Source organism: Megalops cyprinoides, chromosome 15, assembly GCF_013368585.1.
Source record: "Megalops cyprinoides isolate fMegCyp1 chromosome 15, fMegCyp1.pri, whole genome shotgun sequence".
Lineage (NCBI taxonomy): Eukaryota > Metazoa > Chordata > Actinopteri > Elopiformes > Megalopidae > Megalops > Megalops cyprinoides.
In genome coordinates, this window is record NC_050597.1 from 28829401 (window position 1) to 28848353 (window position 18953).

At 44.8% G+C, this 18953-nt stretch overlaps 1 protein-coding gene across 1 annotated transcript; it reads left to right on the forward strand.

Moving 5' to 3' along the window:
- Positions 1 to 241: 241 nt before the first annotated feature.
- Positions 242 to 17716, forward strand: golga7bb (golgin A7 family, member Bb). Its single transcript, XM_036546970.1, has 5 exons — positions 242 to 437; positions 11180 to 11305; positions 12043 to 12195; positions 14961 to 15062; positions 17437 to 17716. Exons 1-5 carry the CDS (start codon positions 426 to 428, stop codon positions 17518 to 17520), a joined length of 477 nt encoding a protein of 158 aa, XP_036402863.1. The 5' UTR covers positions 242 to 425; the 3' UTR covers positions 17521 to 17716.
- Positions 17717 to 18953: the final 1237 nt, after the last annotated feature.

An 18953-nucleotide genomic window follows, 5' to 3' on the forward strand; every position in this document is an offset into this window, starting at 1 on the left:
GGGAAAAAAACACTTAAATGTCAGCCAAACGGCTAATACTAATGATACCTTAGAGGAAACAACGTTCACTTAAAACCACCGCTTATCAGAGAACATACTAATGTGTTGTAATTCTCCGAGCGTTTACTTTGACATTGCTTCATGTCACGACTTCTTAGTTCTACTTTTTGCGATGGCAGGGCAACTCGAAAAGACACCTGACTCCCCCTGGAGTTCCGCCTCAGTGAGACGTTCTGCTTCCACCACAGACAAATGGAGGTCGACTGATATCCCCTGGATGAAATGGCTAAGCCCCTCGCGGCATCTGTTTCCTCCACCCTCTCCGGTTTGTCCCTCCCTCCCGCGAAGCTCTGTCGTGGCGTCCCACCACAGCGAGTTGAAACGATTTCAGCACCGGGACAGATCCTGCCCTGGCTAATGGCAACATGGCGACAGAGGTAAGAGTCGGCTTATTCTTTCAAATACCCGTCTGCTATGAAGTACGACACATTGAGCGAGGGTGGTTCTGTCTTGAAAAATAAAAAAACGACGGAGCTAAATAATGTTGCAATTTTGGGAAACGAAACGATTGTAGAGTTAGTCTAGATGGCCACACATGCGTGTTGATTTTTCAGGGGACGATTGTGTGAGATAAACGATAATGCACCTGCTCCACCGCCCAGCCAGAGCAAACGGCAAAACGGGCCCAAATTTGATTGTTGTGAGTCAATTGAGAGATAAAACATAAATATGTCTAGTGTGAGTCTTATTTATTGACTAACGCCTTTGGAAAACGGGAAAAAGCTACAAGTGCATTGAGAGCTGTTCTTCTTCTAATACACGCGACTTAAATTGCACTGAACTGCGACGAATCTTGTGTTAACATGAACAAGTTTATGTTTTAAATCACACTGACAGAGTATTCTAAATAAAACTGAAAAGGGGTTTGCAGCGAGCGAGTAATTCAACATCGATTTCGATTTCTGTGAAGAAAACACTTTGCACACGATGGTAAACAGTAGCAATGAATATGTTGCATTCATCGACAACGTTTAAACGTTTCCTCCTAATGTCATCTCAAAGTGTGGTTACGGTTTTCCCCTGCGCGATTTTGTAATGTGGTCGAACAGAAATGCAGTAAAACGCATCTTGTTTGTGGTGGTGTTTCAGCCCTTGAGACCGAAGACCTAGAACACTATAGGGAAATTAAATCGGGGTATAATCCGTGTACATTAAGGGAAAACAACAGTCCTTTGTGTCCGGTCTGGGGGTTGGATGAAGGAGAGGCTGTGCGCGCTGCGTTATACACTGCTGGGGATGTAAATTGTCAGCACCGTGGACAGTAGCTCCTAGCACAGACAGGCAGCGTGTGCCGTCTTGAATTCTAACGCGCTCGCTGTACAGTCGGCTCCCAATAAATTACCAGCAAACAGGCTCCGTAATAATCACACATGCTCTGACCCTGCGTGACATTTTTATTCACGGTATGCTCCCGAAGCCCTGAATTATACCGGTTAGAATTTATTAAATGTCAATGCGTTCCTAATGCGCTCTTTACCATTTGACCTTTACATTTAAAAGGCACCGCCAAAGTCCGCTACATTCGAGTTGATGCTTGATTTCAGTGGCCAGACTAAAAATGAACTTAATGACTTGTGTTTTTTAGGTGTCTGACAATATGATTAGGACGTCTCGACAGTGAATTTTTAAACAGTCATAAAAACCAAAAAATGTTATTTTTGATGAAAAAATAAGCCCAGGTTAAATGTAAAACCAACTTTCCATGTTGTCTGACTTAGAGGATGAAAAGCACAGGAATTTAGCGACTGTTTGTAACTGATAAGGACCTTGGATTGAAGATTAGGAACAGGCGTGTATTGGCTCCGTCTAGCAGATGACTTGTGGCCAAGGTATTGGTTGTCAGAGTCATAATCTTTAAGCATACTTTCATTACATTGCCTTTCAGCAGACATACCCGTCTCAATCAAATCTGACTCTCCTTGGAAAGCATTCAGTTCAATGAATTCAGTACTTATCTCCCTTTCTTTGAATGGCCTGAAATGAAGTGTTCTCTATGACAATATGCTAATATGCCCATGGCCAGTGGCGTCGTTGGGTCCAATCATTCGGGGCTATAGCCCCGAATATTTTAAGCCTAGCCCCAAATGTTTTTGCCCTGAAAAAGGAGGTGTTTATACCAAAACAACAGACAGACTGTGTAACAGAGCGGAACTTGACTCGCAGTGTCCAAAAGTGTGGTAATATTTATTTATTATAAAGGTAGATATAACCTCCCCAACCTACCAATGTCAATCTCCCTTCAAAAAAAAGGACAAGCTCCAGGCAAACTTGACTTAGCCTGGATCTTTTCAATAGCTAGAAATGCCCCTGCCCATGGCCAGCTCTTTGAAAAGAAACACCAGATTATAAAAGATATCATTGGGTTTGTTAAGGATCAAAGAAATTATACATGGCACAGGCGTGCACTAATACAGAAACCTCTGTTAATTCCAGGGCTACCAGCTATATGTATTTAAAAGCAAAAAAGGTGGGGGGTTTGCCTTTACACTGAAGAGAGAACAGCATTTATTTACCATAGTTCCACGTAATAGACCCTAAATTAAAATAGGTAATCAGTCAGATGGAGATTTTGCTGCAACGCTAAATAATGTACTGTACTCCTAAATAATGGACTGTAAGCTTGTGCATTATAGTGCAAGACATCTCACAGCTGCTCCACTCAACTCTGAAGTGGACTTTAAGTGAATTAAAATCAAGAGTTCTTCAAAATGTGTGCAGTAATTACCTTGAGTGATTGACATTAACCTAAAGTTAGAATCAGTAAGTGTTGAAAGAATGCAGGGAAAGTGTTCATTTGGACACACAGTACCGTCCTCACAGGTCAGCACCCCTTTATAAGTGGTGGGAATCTCCAACCAGATGGCCTCCCAGTGCTTTGTCTTCTAGATCCATGCACTTTTACAGAACCATCCGCATTCCTTCTGTTTGTCAGAATTCCAGCCAGAAGAAATCTTAGTCGATCCCATCATGCTACAATGCATTAAGTCTTAAAGTTTTAAAGTGTATAAGTGTACTTGCTCTTTTAAACAGCACCATCCTTGCGTTACTCCTACGTACTGCACAAGTGCCGTGCATTGATTGCGGCACAAATCTTCCGTTGCTAAGAGTGCGTGACAGTAATCGGGCTCGTCTCCAAAGCAACGAGATAGGGTTTGATTAATTACTTACCGGAGACCCAGTGCCATTGTCACATCTTCTCCCACCACCATATAAAGAACAGGCTATTTTTAGACATTGTCATAAAATGCATTAGCATGGTACATGGTGTTCAGAGTTGGCTGCTCATTTTTTTCAGCATGGGACTGAAATACCATCACAGAAACTAAAGAATACTTTCATGCTGGTTCTATCTTTCAAATCAAGATACCTACTGTATGCAGCTGGATAGAGATCAATGTAATCTGATTCAGTGAGAACAGATGAAAGCCTTGGTACTTATTTGGACAAGCCTGATGGCTCACTGGAGTGACATGGAAACCTCTTACACAAAGGAATTGATTCTCTTTTTGTATTAATGTGCAGCTTCACAGCACTTCCTGTTTGACTGAAAATCGAAATGTGTTAGCCTAAGAGATTAGAAAGTGACAGACATTGTACAGCCCCTGTTTGACATTCAGAAATGGAAGTGTTTTTGGTTGCCAGCTTTAGTGGACATAATGATGGGGACTTTATGGGGTGATATTTCACTTTGAGCTTCTACACACACAGTCTTGCTCTCCCAAGTCTCAGCTTGCCACATTTCTCTTCCTGTGAGTTGCGCATGTGTCCCACCACCAAAAGCTTCCTCCCTCCCTTTGACCCTTGGTTCAATTTCCCACCTCAAGCGAGGTGCAATATTGCCCCCTCTCCACTCCTCTGTCTGTTCCTGTTCATTGCCATTGATAGGCCTCTTCTTCTGCCCTTACGCCTGTACATTAGGCGGGATCACTGGTAGGTGGTGCAGTGGTGTTGGTGCGTGGGCACATAAACCTCTCACAGAACTGCAACAACTCTCACCCAGTCAGTCTAGCCAGAGTGGGCTTTGCCCTTGGCTGATCTGAGAAAGTCTGACACTGAAACATGTCATTTAGCCAAGTCAGAAAATTAAGATTTTTTTTATTTTACAGTTTTATTTTGTCTGTTTTGTCATCTGTATTTGACGAGCAAACACAGCTCAATAGGTAAAGCATTTGTCATTCGGCAGTTGTTCCCCTATTTTTTGCTCATGCTTGGGGTGCTCCATTTGAGAGACAGAAGGGGAAACATCATAGTTTTAGCAGCTAATAGATTGAAAATGTTTCTTTATGATCAATGAAAGGGAACACCTATACAGATTTGCCACTCACAGCTGGTGGAACAGCTGAAAGTACATAGTGGTTGTATTGAACAAAGGCCCATGATTGCCTGTGCGTGTCAGGGAAGCACGCGCTCGTCCTACTGTATATACACAGAGGATGTGGTCTTTTTGCCTGCACAGCACATCCTTAGGCCTGTGACACTAAAACCACTGAAGCTCACTTCAGGATTCAGACACAACTGAACTGCTGGGGAAACCTCTCCTCCCCCTACCTCATGTCCAAATGAGAATCCTGAATCTTCACATTACACTTTGCTCAGCAGACGCTCTTATCCAGAACAACTTACATAAGTTACAGTTCTTACAAGTGATCCATTTATAAGGCTGGATGTTTACTGAGGCAATTCTGTGTTAAATATCTTGCCCAAGGGTACAACAGCAATTTGGTTAAAGGGAATTGAGCCAGCAACCTTTGGGTAGCAAGCCCTGATCCTCACCACTACACCACGCTGCTGCTGAAACATTTGTCAGTCTTTCAACACGTACTTTGCATGACGGTACGATCACGTGCCGCTCGTCCGTTTCACATCTCCTCTCCTGCCCATGCACTTTGATCGGCAGATCTCCACTTCCGGCTGGACCACAGCAGCTATGGGCTCGGACTATGACAGCAAGGTCACCGGTGTCTGTCCCGTTCAGGTTCTCCCGCCCACCCATCACTGTTGTGTCTTGTCTCTCTAGGCTTGTGTAATGGGTGGAGCGCAGCTGGTAAGAGCTGCTCCATCGATCAGAGAGAGAGAGAGACAGAGAGAAACACAGAGAGACAAAGAGAGACACAGGCACGGACGGTAGCACAGCATCCCCTGTCTCTGGTTGAGTGCCAGCATCCTGGTCCAGACCCTATTAATTATAAACGACACATTTAATGTGAGCGGTCCAGGGAACAGTTGAGAGCTCAGAGGCTGAGATGCACAGCTATTCAGGCATTTAGTTCAGGCTCCATTCATGTTTTTCCATAGGCATCCATTTGCACTATTCTTACATTCCCTATCATTCCTAAATCAAAGCAGCTATTACTGGGAATCATGACATGTTCACTCTAATATTGTCTTGTGCTATGCCACCCATTCCAGAACCCTACGTGAAACATCCGCAACAATGGACCAAGCCTGCTGTATAGCACTTCATCTTATATTTCTCACATTCTTATAAGCATCTAATATTTTACTGTTTTTGTCATTGAAACTAGTTGATGAAGTGTTGATTATGAAGAATAGTGGATTTCACCGAAAGCCAACATTATCATATTGCTTTGTCTGCATTTTCAGTACGGTGCTCCTTATTGTAATATTCTGGGCTGGCACCGTTGTCCCAATCCGGTCTGACATTTCCTGTACATGCTGTTTGTTTATGTGGCCTTCTTGTATGCACTCATGTTCCCTGCTAAGTCACTCTGGATAAGCGCGTTTGGCAAATAAATACTCGTAAAATTGATGGTGTGAGACCTCCCTCTGTTTCAGGGGTCACTGTGCTGTAATTGGGTTGAGCTTTTTGTAAACCGTGTGCATCCACCCTCGTAGCTGAGAGAGGGCTTTTCCGAATGGTTCAACAGTCAGGTGTCACGTGTGAAATGGCAGGAAAAGGTCACTGCATGTTGTAAACAGGGAGAGGTCCCCATCATGCACCCCCAATGCCCCCGCCCCCCAGCATTATTGGAGCAATAGGAAAGCCAGTCATATTGGCCGTGAGGACAGCTGTGGGCAAAACATGGCAGCATTTCCCATATGTCAAATGTCACAACTCGTCATGCCATTTCTAAGAGCGGCAAAATCAGTGTGGCAAAAACTGGAAACATGTCATGCTGATGAAGCAATCCCCTTCAACAGCTCTGAGCTGAAGTGAGAGATGGAAGACAGGGGGAGAGACAGGGAGAGAGAGAAAGAGAGAGAGAGAGAGAGAGCGAGAGAGAGAGAGAGAGAGAGAGAGAGAAAGAGAGAGGGAGAAAGCGTGGGGGTGACAAGAAGACAGAAAGCAGTCGTACCCTGCAATGTTGCCTCAATCAGTCACCGCCACAGAACCCTGCAATTTGTCTCTCTAATGGGACCACAGGGCCATGTGCAGCCATATCACTGCCTGCTGCTGGGGTAATTTTGTGCCCTTTTAAGTACCGCAACAATCAAATGTCTTTTAAATTAACCTCTCTTTGTACTGGTTATGCACAATGGATATGTATGCTTTCTGCCTGATTTAAAAACCTATTCACTGGTTATGCATTGTGGGTACCTATATTTTCTGCCAGGTTTAAATATGTCTGCTCTGGCTATGCATAACAGATATGCACAATTTCTGCCCAGTTTACAAAGGTAGCTTGTTGTTGGTTGCAGTTATTCTTCCTGCATTCTAATTTGGGGGGCAGATGGTCAGCACATGTGCTTTGTTTTGTTTGGTTTCGTGTTCGGAGCGATGGTCTTAATATTGTTAGGACAATGTGGCCTGAGAGCATGTGGTGGAAGGTGTGAGAGCTCACCATCAGAGTATGAAAGAGGGCCGACACAGGGCAGTATCACAAACACATACCATTTAACCTACTGCCTAAACCTTCAAGATGTTTCTTTGCTCCACTGTGGTAATGCAGTTCAGTGAAACATACAGTAAGGGACAGAATTGTAACTCAGCTGTAAACACTGTAGTTGATGTACAGTACATCAGTACAGTACAGCGGTTACAACAGTTACACCCTGACACATACACAAAACACCTTACTGAAACCTAGAGCTGTTTCCATCTCATTTGAATCCTGGTTAGCCTGGACAGTTCAGTCAAAGTTAATAACAGACATTACGCTACAGTAGGCAGATAGGGAGTGGAACTTCCCTTAGCCCCTAGCAAACTAATGTGGAGGCTTACAATCATGAATGCAGGCCAAGCTTGGTCAAACTAGATGGAGGATGCATAAATGCTACATGTACAGAGAAGCATTTGGGAAATAAAACCACCTAGCAGGCTAATTTAATTATCTAGCCAGCTAAGAGATAACTGTTTTCCACATTTTTACAGTGGGTGTTTAACTCTGTTAAAGTGAAGGCGGCTCGCTTTGGCTTTGCTATTTTTTGACATACCTTGCCCAGTTGATTACAGCATCTGGGGTCATTTTTGATAAAATGGAGTTTTGGTCCACACAGATGTCCTGGTGGACATAGTCAGACAGTGTGGCATGTGAAGGTTGATTCTACACCATTCATAAATCTGATTAGCTATGATATGAACGAATCTATTAAGTCCCAAAAACTGAATACAGCTTCACAAGAAGCTTCTTCAAAGGTTCTCAGTTTACCTCAAGCGGACATCAGTGGGCATGAGCAGTGAATGCATTTGAGCTGTTGAGTTTGATCTCAGCAAATACCAACGTGGAGGAGGGGGCGAAAAAAAAACAATCCCAGTCAGAGCAAATCTCTCGGGGTCTGGAAACCAAGATCTCCTCCCGGCGTTTTATTAAGATTAAAGTACTCGATAATGCATTTGTGATTAACAATTCTCTGAGCCATCTTTGCTACCAATCTGGAGCTGGCAGTCTATTTAACAGTCTGCAAAGGGATGCAAGCATATCCTCCCCACTTGGATGTCTTGCAGTTAGTTGCTGTGGAGTGAGGGAGCGGGGAGGCACAGTGGGAGGCACAGTGAAAAGAGCAGTGGGGTCATTGTCTTCCTCTTGGTCTCCTTTCCCTTGGTCTCCTTCCCCCAGTGAGCTGAAATGGATCATCTCTCAGTGGACCAACCCGGTTTGTGAGGGCAACGAGGGCTGCTGCCAGGCAGGGGATTACAGTGTGGAGGGAAATGGGGGGATCATGGGATATGAGGCATCGTGGGCCTGATGAGACACCCCAGAGCGCAGGCCCCTGTCCACTCCTATTCCATCACTGTCTGTCCCCCAGATTATGATGATGATGAGGGCTTTTCTCCCTGACAGGGAGTTTTACATGGCGAAGGGGGGGGGGGGGGGGGGGGGGGGGGATTGGGTACATGGGGTGGGGGGGGTTGGTGCATTCCGTGTCCTGACCCAGCTCCTCCATCACCCATGGCTCTGCCTGGCTTGGGTAAGTGCTGCCTTAGAAACCGGAGACCTGCGAATATCCCCCCCTAGCATCCATCAGCGCCTGCGCCTGCCCCTGCCCGTTGCTCAGACATACCCCTGTGGACGTGTTGGTGTAACTGAAACACCAGCTGTTGCCAGTTCCGAATTCCGAATTCTGGGTTCCAATGTTTCAGCTGGTGGAGCCCCGGCAATCCCCTCTTTTTATTCAACTGCGTGTACCGTAACTCGGTAATGGGAGGGCTGGGTCTGCATTGGCAGCGACTGCTTCGGCACTATGCAGCAACATAAAGGAGAAACATTTGTGTAGTCCATGACGGTGGAAATAGAATCATTACCTAAACCTGCGTGCGTCTAATACATTTGGCCAGGGGAGGCAGCAAGACCTGGGACAAGCGCCCCCTAGCCTCCCCAAAGTGTAGGCCCAGCACTGGTGCCGCAGTTAATTGGCCACGTCTGTTCTGGAGTGAAGCGAAGCACTTTGATGTTTCTCGTGGCGGTAATGCAGTCTGATTGCTGCTCCCATGCAGGCTGATGAGACCCAACGCACTGGCCCTGGCTTTGTCGGCTTTGTCACTCTGTGCAGGCGCCAGACGAAACCACGCCCCGCGTCGGCTCGCTGACGGCTTGACTCAGCACATGCACCCACTGCTCTCAGCCCTGGAGCCCTCAAACAATCTGGAATCATGCTATTCCAAAGATTTCAATTGTTTTTTCTTCTGTGTGTGTGTGTGTAATCAGCATTGTGTGGAGCTGAGTAGGTTTGGTGAGAGACCAAATCCCATATCCACAATATATTTGGAACGGAAATCTGCGTCATAATTGCGCTGATTAGGTCAACCGATCTGGTCTTGGCTAAATTAACAGTGACCTTCTGCTGATATGTTGAACTATTAATAGAATGATTTGCTTCGTGGGAATATCAAAATCCTTTATGCGCTGCCTGAAGAAGGGGAGGGGGGAGTGACATAATTGAAGTGGATGTTTGGAGTTGCCGAGGGAGGCCTGGAAGCCTTCCGATTGTTTTCTTGAAATCCGTCCATCTTGGAAGCGGTGTTTATGGCATAACTTCCTCAATCCCGAAAACAAACTCGTCCTGCCAGAGTGACGTGAGGGGTCGAATGGGCTGAAATTCTCACGGGGGTGAAAAAAGTGCAGCGTACGCTGCGTTTACACCTTGACCCCCTCAACCACTTATTCCAGAGATGTGCTGTCGGACAGCAACTGTGTTCTGGAATTACAGGCTTGCGTCAGGAGAGGAATTTAATAGCTGTAATTAGGAGCTCATTGGCTGTGACTCCTGTGGCACTGTGATCGTAGTTACCCCTCCATTTGGGTCCCTCTACGCGAGAAGGTTTCAACTAATCAGTGGGAAAGTTTGGTTTGGCAAACTAACGTAGCCAGTTTCAGAAACCCAGAGCATCGTGTTTTGGTGAGGTGCGGTTTATGCAAAAAAGTTACCGTGTTACAAGGATCAGCTCATAATGTTCTTAATCGTTAAAAATTGCACAGTAGGGTGAGTAGGACGTTCATCCTTGTCGTCGCTTCCAGCTTGAGCAGCTGTTGACAGAGTAATATGCGTTTGAATTCCACGAATGTCATCGTTTTTTGAGAAAATCGACCGGCATTCACTGACTCCACCATTGCGCAGAAAGACTTCCCTTACATGACTTGCCGGTGGAAATATTAGATGTCGTTATGCACTCATAAACACTCCCACTTGTTTCAGCAGACTTCAGGTTATTTGTTTTGATGGATTTTTTGAAAAAATCTTTTCTTAAATTATGCTTACTCGTTTGGGTTTTTAATCTATTTATTTGTTTAATCCCATTCTATAATATCCTATTGTATGCTTTTTTGTGCTATGCTTTATTTATTTCATTGCAAAAACAAATGACCTGCTTGAGAGTAGAATAAAATAAACAGGTAATAAAAAAACACAACTGATATGGATGGAGATTTATTTATTCCATTACAAAAACAAAATGGCCCACATGAGACTAGAGCAAAATAAACAGGTAATGAAAAATATAGCTGAAACTAATGGGAATGGTGAGGCTGGAGGAGGAGATGGAGACTGTCAGTGCAAACACACAGGGACACATGGGGATGAGAGCAGGGCAAGAGTAACACGGAGGAAGCCCTTCTCTGGTGTGCGGCTCTGAAAGCTTTCCAGCACTTTCCGGACATTTCCAAATATCACATTTAATCCTAAAAGTATATTTTTACTGTACGTCGCCTCCACACGTCAGGGACATCTGGAATAACAACATCTTTGTGTTATCGCCCAAAGGTTGAATTCAAACACTTTTCCCTAAATGCAATTATCTGCAAAGCACAGACCATACATGTTCAGTAATTTCAACATGTGGAAATTATGATAATATTAGAATGGATTCTTCTCCTGCAGAATCCTGTTCTTGGGCTTGTCAAAATGAAAATTAAATAAATAAATCAAAGCTTAATGTATAGAGATGACAGATATTGTCAAGGATATTTGTCTTCTCGAGGCAAATTCTCCATCCTGTTGAAAGAAGCTTTTATTTGAACAGTGTGTAGAAGCCAGGATATGGATGTCAGGGTACCACCTGTTTATGTGTGTGTGCATGCGTGTGTGTGTGTGTGTGTGTGTGTGTGTGTGTTTGTGTGTGTATGTATGTGTTTGTGTTTGTGTGTGTCTGTGTGTGTCTGGGTGTGCATGTTACGCTGGGGTGTGTGTACAGGTGACACTGAAGTGCTGTGTCTCCCCGCAGTTCCACAACCTGCAGGAGCTCCGCCACAGCGCTTCCTTGGCCACCAAAGTCTTCATCCAGAGGGACTACAGCGAGGGAACCATCTGCAAGTTCCAGACCAAGTTCCCCTCTGAGCTGGACAGCCGGGTGAGCCTCCCCTCATGCACAAGCTTGAGATGGTGCAATTCCATGCCATACATGTGCTCATTGGTGTAGTAAAGCTACACACAGGCCACATACAGCCAGGCAAATCTGCCAAGATCAAAATATTTGGTGCTTGCACATGTGACAGACCAAGAGAAAGACAGAGAGGGAGAGAGGCCAGTGAGATAGTGCTGAAGGGCTAAGCACTGAGCTCTAACAGGGCTTTATGCATTCCATGATGACTATTAAGCTATCCTCCCGGCACACACAGAGAGTTCCCTACTCTAATGAACTCTGCTGAAGTGTTAATAAAACATTACAGTGCTGAATAAATGTCAGCCACTCAGAGGATATCAAACGGAAAAGATATTTTTAGAGAAGAACTGATATCATTCTGTTCCCTTAGTTACCAGCATTAAAAGTACAGTTTTGATTACTCAGGACTATTTAGTACGGATAATCAGGGCTTGTGGGACAGATGAAATCAAGAGCACAGACAGAAATTAGGGAACAATTGCATATACCTGCCTCCCACTGGAACAGTGTCTGTGTCTGGTCACATTGCAGCATTTACATTTTTTAATTAATTCTTTGTATTTGAAAATTCAGCTTTCTCATTTCCAAAAGGTATTTTATGAAGAGGGAAATAATGAGTATTTTGGGAGACTGGTTGAAATGGGAGTTGCATTTCTCCGAAGAGCATCTGATCTCTCAGTTGTGACTGTGGCTACTGTCGACAGATTGAGCGGACTCTCTTTGAAGACACGGTGAAGACGCTCAACACCTTCTACGCTGAGGCGGAGAAGATCGGGGGCCAGTCGTACCTGGAGGGCTGCCTGGCCTGTGCCACAGCCTACATCATCTTCCTCTGCATGGAGACGCGCTACGAAAAGGTGAGGGTGGGGGCTGTCTTTGACCCAATCACCACACAACCATAATACCATACAATTAACTGCCAACCACACCCTCTGAGAGCTGGAGAAACCAAAAGGACCTAATCATGCATCATCTTATAGGCCCTTGCCAGCTTTCTCAGATAACAATCCTTGTAACCTTGATCTTTAGCTTTTATCCTGCAAGGGACAATACAGTTGAACTTTTGCTCTGGCTCATTGAATCAAGACTGCTGATGGTACAGCTCAAATTTTCCCACCTAACCTTGAATTGTGAGAGTTTCACACGCATTTCATGCACTGTGCTCTTTCCTATATGGCCAGCGGCCCCATTGTAAGGGCGGGCTGGCACACGCCAGGGGCATAACATAAAACAAGCCTCTGAATGAAAGGATGTGAGATAAGATTTAATTTGCAGCAAAGCGAACGCTCAAATAATGTCTCGCTCGAAGTGTGCGCTGTTCTGCTTGGGTCCTGCGAAAGCTCGCACCTGTCCACCACCGAGCGTACCCCACCCTGCCAATGATAACATGGTTTTGAGTGCCACGGACACCTCCCGAAAGGGCACAGACATTAATTGTTTCGTTTATATTCCAACGCGCCAGCCGCCCAGAACAGGACTCCAGGGAAATGGAAAATCCCAGGTCATTCCCAGCTCCCATGCCTGCCCTCTGTTTCACGTCATATATAAAGCTTGTCAGCAGAAGTGTCAGGAAGTGGCTTCTTTTGTGTTTTGTCAGATTTGTGCAACATTAAGATCTTATCACTCCGTGCTGTGAAATTCCCAGCAATGTTTGTTTATCCTGTCCTTTCAAAAAAAAAAAAAGTTTGGTAAAATATTTACATTGAAAGATGGGATTCAGAAATTCGTGACAGAGGATGACAAAGTGCACGCACTCAATTTTTTTTTTTTTTTGCACCGCAGCGGATTAGAGGCCACACATGAACAGATGTAAATCTTGGCGTGAATGTCTGAGTGTTCCATAGGCTAATAGATTAACACCTGCACCATCATAGTGGACTGAGTGCATGTAGCTACACCGGAGCCACCAAGCACAGCCAAAAGCCTCTAAGCAAGGACAAGCTAAGAGGGAAAATTGCATGTTTTGACTCTAGAATAGGGGTTCTAATTAAAAGATGGAAAAAAATCCTCATGGAAAAAATCAATTCAAAAACCTCCCTTGTGTCTGAACGGTGCCACATTTTCTCTGTCATGTCCAGACGTAGTGCTTTTCCATGCGGTGAGAAGAAGTATGGACCCTTGGATCTCTGCCCTTGAAGTATGGTCCCTTGGATCTCTGCCCTTGAAGTATGGTCCCTTGGATTTCTGGGAACAAACCGTTTTGTTTTCTGGGCAACACTATCAGTAGGAGAAGAACAGGACACTTTTTTTCTGGGATACATTCTCTGTATGGATCACAGTTACTGGCTTATGGCCCTCTCACCTGAACACACAGGCATGCAGGCCCAGGGGCCCACTCAAACCTGCACCACCTTAAAGGTGTGACTGATGGACAGAGATGGATAATGAATAGGAGCAACCACAGCCTCAGAGCACAATAGCACCTGTGTGAAGTATGTCCGCTAAAATGACCTCATCTCATGCTTTGTGGTTCTGTAGTGGAGCTGACACAAAGCATTGCTAAGCATGCTCAAACTTCAGAAAAGCATGGCAGATCAATCCGTAACACAGCATTTGCATGTTTCAAGAAGCGTGCAAAGTAATGCTGAATGGTCATTTATGAGTCTCAGCAATGTATGACATCGCTTGCAGCTAGACAATTGTGTAATTATCACTCAACCAAAACCAGATAAAAGTAGATTGTTTCCCTCTCCTTTTATGAAGCATCCTAGTGATTTATTCCTGGAGCTTTGTTCCTGGAGCGAGGAGTTAACAGTCAGTCTCCCTTCACTGGGGAGCGCAGCTATGAGTGTGCATCTGGCGCAATGCTTACTTGCGAAATGAAAAAACACCATGCTGGCGCAATCTAAATAATCTGGGCCCTTGTGCTTTATTGTGTTTCCAAATCGCGCTAGCATCTTACCCGCGGAATCGAGCGAGAGCGTGCCCCAGAGGGAGAGCCAAGCTGCAGAATAAAAAAGTAATGCAGCAAAACTAAAGTTGTCAATTTTGGTAATTGAACCCATTGAGTCATGAATAGCTTCTTGCTAAATGGTGAAGTTATTCTTGGTTTGGATTATGGGCCTGGGAGAAAGGAGGTGTTTTCCTAAATATTGAGACAAGAAGTCACTGTTTAGACAGCGCAGTTCTTGCAAATCTGTGGCAGTCCAGCTGTGTAGGGGAAACTTCAAGAGGGCAGCAGTGTGGCATAGCGATAAGGAGCAGGAGTCATGACCCAATGGTTGCTGGTTCAACTCCCCATTAAGGGAATGCTGTTGTACCCTTGGGCAAGGTACCTTTCCTAGTATTGCCTCAGTAATAACCCAGCTGTTTAAATAGATAAAATTGCAACCTATGTAAGTCGCTCTGGATAAGAGCGTCTGCTAAGCGAATAAAATAAATGCTAAAATAAATGAATGAAATAAATGCGACATGTAATGTCGTGTAAAGTAATGACTAATCCACCCTCGCTCATGCTGTGCAAACACCACTGTATGTACACCCTACCCGACACACTCAGGTAGCATCAGAGGACTCCCGCACCTGAGATTACTCCCAGTCTTCGCAGATGCAGACATCTGCTGTGTGCAGGAGTGTCCATGCTCCACCTGACCCGGCCCATCTGCGTTCTCCTCCCTCCCAGGTGCTGAAGAAGATCTCCAAATACATTCAGGAGCAGAACGAAAAGATCTACGCGCCCCGAGGCCTGCTCATCACCGACCCCATCGAGAGGGGCATGAGGGTGGTATCCTTGCTGGAGGTCACAGTTTTGAGCACACCTTCATGAAGAGAGGTTGTTTGCATAGTCAGTACAACTCAATAGATAGGGTAGCTGCTGTCCATCAACAGGAGCAGGGAATGTAAACAGAGGATTTTTCATTCTGTTTGTCCTTATAAAGAAACTAGGTTTCTTCTCCTTGAAAAGCAAACAGAGGGATAATGTTATATATGCATTACATATTCATAAATCAGCTGAGCAAAGTATGTAAACTTTTCTGCATGCTATTTTCAATAGTTTTCCCATGTATTTCACTTTATAATGTTTTTGTTAAATTGTTTAAAGAAGTGGACAATATAGGCTTGGATGGTAAAGTGGCAGCTTTTCCAGATAAATAACGTTACTTTAGCCTTTGTGTCCTCCAACCATTGATGTTGATGTCTCCATCTCAGTCAGACTTTGACAAGTGCGAACACTGTCCTCTGCATGGCTGGCATATGACAACTTTACCGGTTATGCTTTCCAACAGCATTCGTGACCACTGTGATGGCCCCTGTGGCACTCGAGGATGATTCCGCCATCTTTAGTAAAGATGGTATGTCTGCAAAACATGGTGGCATGCTCTCTGATAAGCCATGATGAGTGACCTTTCGGGGGCGGAGGTATGGTTCTCTGGTCAAACCAGGTTCTCTGATGTGTGTCAGTGATGGCTCACGTCTTCAGTCTGAGTTCTGTTTTCCTGTATGGAAACTGCACCATTAAGGAAAGCATATGCCCACCAGCAGCCTCTTTATTCACAGACAGCGGTGAAAACAAACTGTGACAGTTCAGACACCAGCGGTGGGCGTGAGCATCAACGGATCTGTTTACACCAAATGGGAGGTGGTTGTTTTTCTAACACTGCGAACAGGATATCATATTTATTCATGTATCATTCTTTTGAAATTATCCCCCTCGGCTCCCCCTCCCCCCACTCCCACACACACACACAATACCCATGGGGTTTGTGGTGTATGGTACTCTCAGTATTGTGTAATAATTCCTCTGTGAATCTGCAATGATCTGACAGCCATTTGGGTGTGTCTCGTCTCAACGCTGATGAATACCCAATCGCCTTGAGTTCCCATCTGGCTGTGCTGTTGCCTTCTGTCTCCAGGTACAATAATCATGGCCTTTCAGGGCCTTCCAAGAATATGTTATTCTTTGAAATCCCATAATTTGAGGCGATTTTGTTGAAAAAAGAGGAAAATCTATCCAGTGGACCATCAAACACGTCTGGCAGGACTGTCACTCGTTCTCCCTCATGGCTTTAGGCCCAGCTGCCTCCAAAACCTGTTTCACTGCAAACTCCCTTGGGAACAGTGTATTGTCATATGATGGTTTGAGTTGACACTTTTACTTGGCAAAGCTTTGCCTGGCTGACCATCACCACAGGGTCCTGCACTGACCACCAGAGGGTGCTATCCACAATATTGTACACAGTTTAATGAAGCACTATGAGCTGTATTACCCAGTGTCATTTGAGGTACCTTCAACTTAGCAAGTATTTATGACATTTCCTGACATTCTCAGACTTTTGCTAAAAGAGGCAAACAGACTGAGACAGACCTAATGGCGGATTCTTATGAAGAAAATCTTGTGACTTAACGTACCAGAATTTAATAGAACCATTCAATCCTCATGAATTGGGAATAATTTGGTTTGTGTTAAATGTGAGCAGAGCTGATCTCTACATTCCGATGATGTAGTCTGGGACTGCGGAGATATGAATCTGAAGGCCATTTACTGTGGGGAACTTAAGGCTTTGATCCGCTTTGATCCAGAAAATCCCCAAATTGTGGCCCCAGTGTGAAATCACAACTTAATTAGCATAAGTTTGAAGTAGATTCAGACGGGGTTTTTCCAACCCTTCTGAATAGGTGATCTCACATGGTTTTTCCCATATAAACCTGACAAAAAAACTCATGCATTTGATAGAAGAATATAGATGAAGTCCAACAGGATACATTATACAATATTATACAATGTCAACTGACACTGAATAGTTCCATTAGCGGTCACATATTCCAGATTCCAGTCCTGTTCACTGTTGTATTTATGAGATTCTTTGCATCTATCTATGCCAATGCTTCTAATAATTTTATTGGGTCCCTCTGTCCTTCCATTTAAGGACAGGGGGATGCAATAAAATGCACCACTTGATTGGAGCTGACAAACAACTACTGGTTCTTTGTCAGTTCCAGTAAAATGGTATTGGTGAACTATGAGCCTGAAAAATATCCTGGACTTATTTATGTCCATTTATTATCTATGTATGTAGATGAGGCCCATATTTAGATTTCTCCACATGGCCGGAATATCAGATGCACGCTTGACTGAGCCTTGACGTTGGTGTGATCAGATTGAGATCTCCATCTTTGAGGACCGGGGCTCCAGCGGCTCCAGCTCCAGCAGCAGCTCCACCTCCAGCAGCAGCGGCCGGTGACTGGAGGAGCAGCACCAGGGGTACGGGTACCGGGGGGCCGATGGGCTCTCCAAAATCCGCATGCTGAAACATGAGAGCACCCGATTCTGAACAGAGTGGGGGGGGGAGACACCCTCCTTACAGTGCCAACAACCATCCATTTAGCCAGGAGCTGGCTCACACACACACATACACACACACACACACACACACACACACACACACACGAGCGCACACAGAGACACACACACGTACGCACATGTGCAACTTCACTCGTACCAGCTGTGTTTTCCGTGGGCATCTCCTGTCTCTAGTCAGTACCAAATGTCACCATATTCATCTCCTGAGCAACTTACAAGGTCATATTGGGTAATACAAGAACTGTAAGACCATCAGTGATCATGAATTTTTGAGAGGGATTTTCAAAATGTAACGTTGCGCTAGGCAAGCTGTGTAACTCAGGCATTTTGATGTCCCTCCTTGGCAGGGATTTTGTGAAGGACGCTATCCTCCAACACTCATCCCATTCTTGGAAACAGACTGCAACAGACGCTAAATGGAAAACCACTTCATTTTTTTTGTGCCGCCTTCTTCGAATGAATAGATCCAATTAGCTCTAGATCATTTCCATCTTCCATCGCGCGCAGACGGCTGGAGGGCGTCTGCCCCATCTGCCAGCACACGCTGCCCTGCCCTGCCCGCCTGCGGGCCACGGCCATGCACTACTGCACTCAGTGCTTGAGCAGTTTCACCGTATCGAGAACACGAGTAAACCCTTGCCTTTTCTCAGCCCCGAGCTGCCACTGTCCCCAGCAGAATAAAGCCGCTGGTTACAGTTTGTTTTTCTTCACTTGGGGGGGGGGTCCGCAGAAGAGGTGAACCTTGAGTAACGTTTGCTTTGGCCCACCTGCGGCTCGGCGCTTACAGGCTGTTAGAGCAGGGTCTCCTCTTTGTCACCCTTTGGCATTAATGGTGTCCAGAGGCTTTACATCAATATCCTGTGATCAAGTCTGCAGTGGTAACCACCAGAAACCGACCCTCTTTATAGCAGCACTGCTTAGTAATTAATGTGCCATATGCTTACAGAGTCCATAATTAATGGGATGAATGATATGGCTGATTTGGCTGCAGTAGCTGATAAAGACTGAGAGCTGTGGAGATGCATTAAACCTGCTGGAGCTCACGGGATGTATGTCAGGAGAGGCAGGTCCCTTTGTTTACATGTTTCTCCATCCTTTTACACCCATTTCATATTAATTCACATGATTATCATTGCTATCAATTATGACTGTCTTCGTTATTACTATTATGTACATTGTTTATTATTATTATTATTGTTGTTGTTGTTGTTTTCTGTTACTACTAATTCCATAAATTATCACCTGTTTACTTTTTTCTCCTTTTGTACCCTTCAAACTTTAGTTCTCTTTATGATTAAGTTATTTCTTAAGTTA

What these genes read in the sequence shown, in the direction of transcription:
- golga7bb (XM_036546970.1), top strand. An exon ending in CCTCTGAGCTGGACAGCCGG is followed by an intron (nt 11,306 to 12,042) that starts GTGAGCCTCCCC and finishes TACTGTCGACAG; the next exon opens with ATTGAGCGGACTCTCTTTGA. An exon ending in TGGAGACGCGCTACGAAAAG is followed by an intron (nt 12,196 to 14,960) that starts GTGAGGGTGGGG and finishes CCTCCCTCCCAG; the next exon opens with GTGCTGAAGAAGATCTCCAA.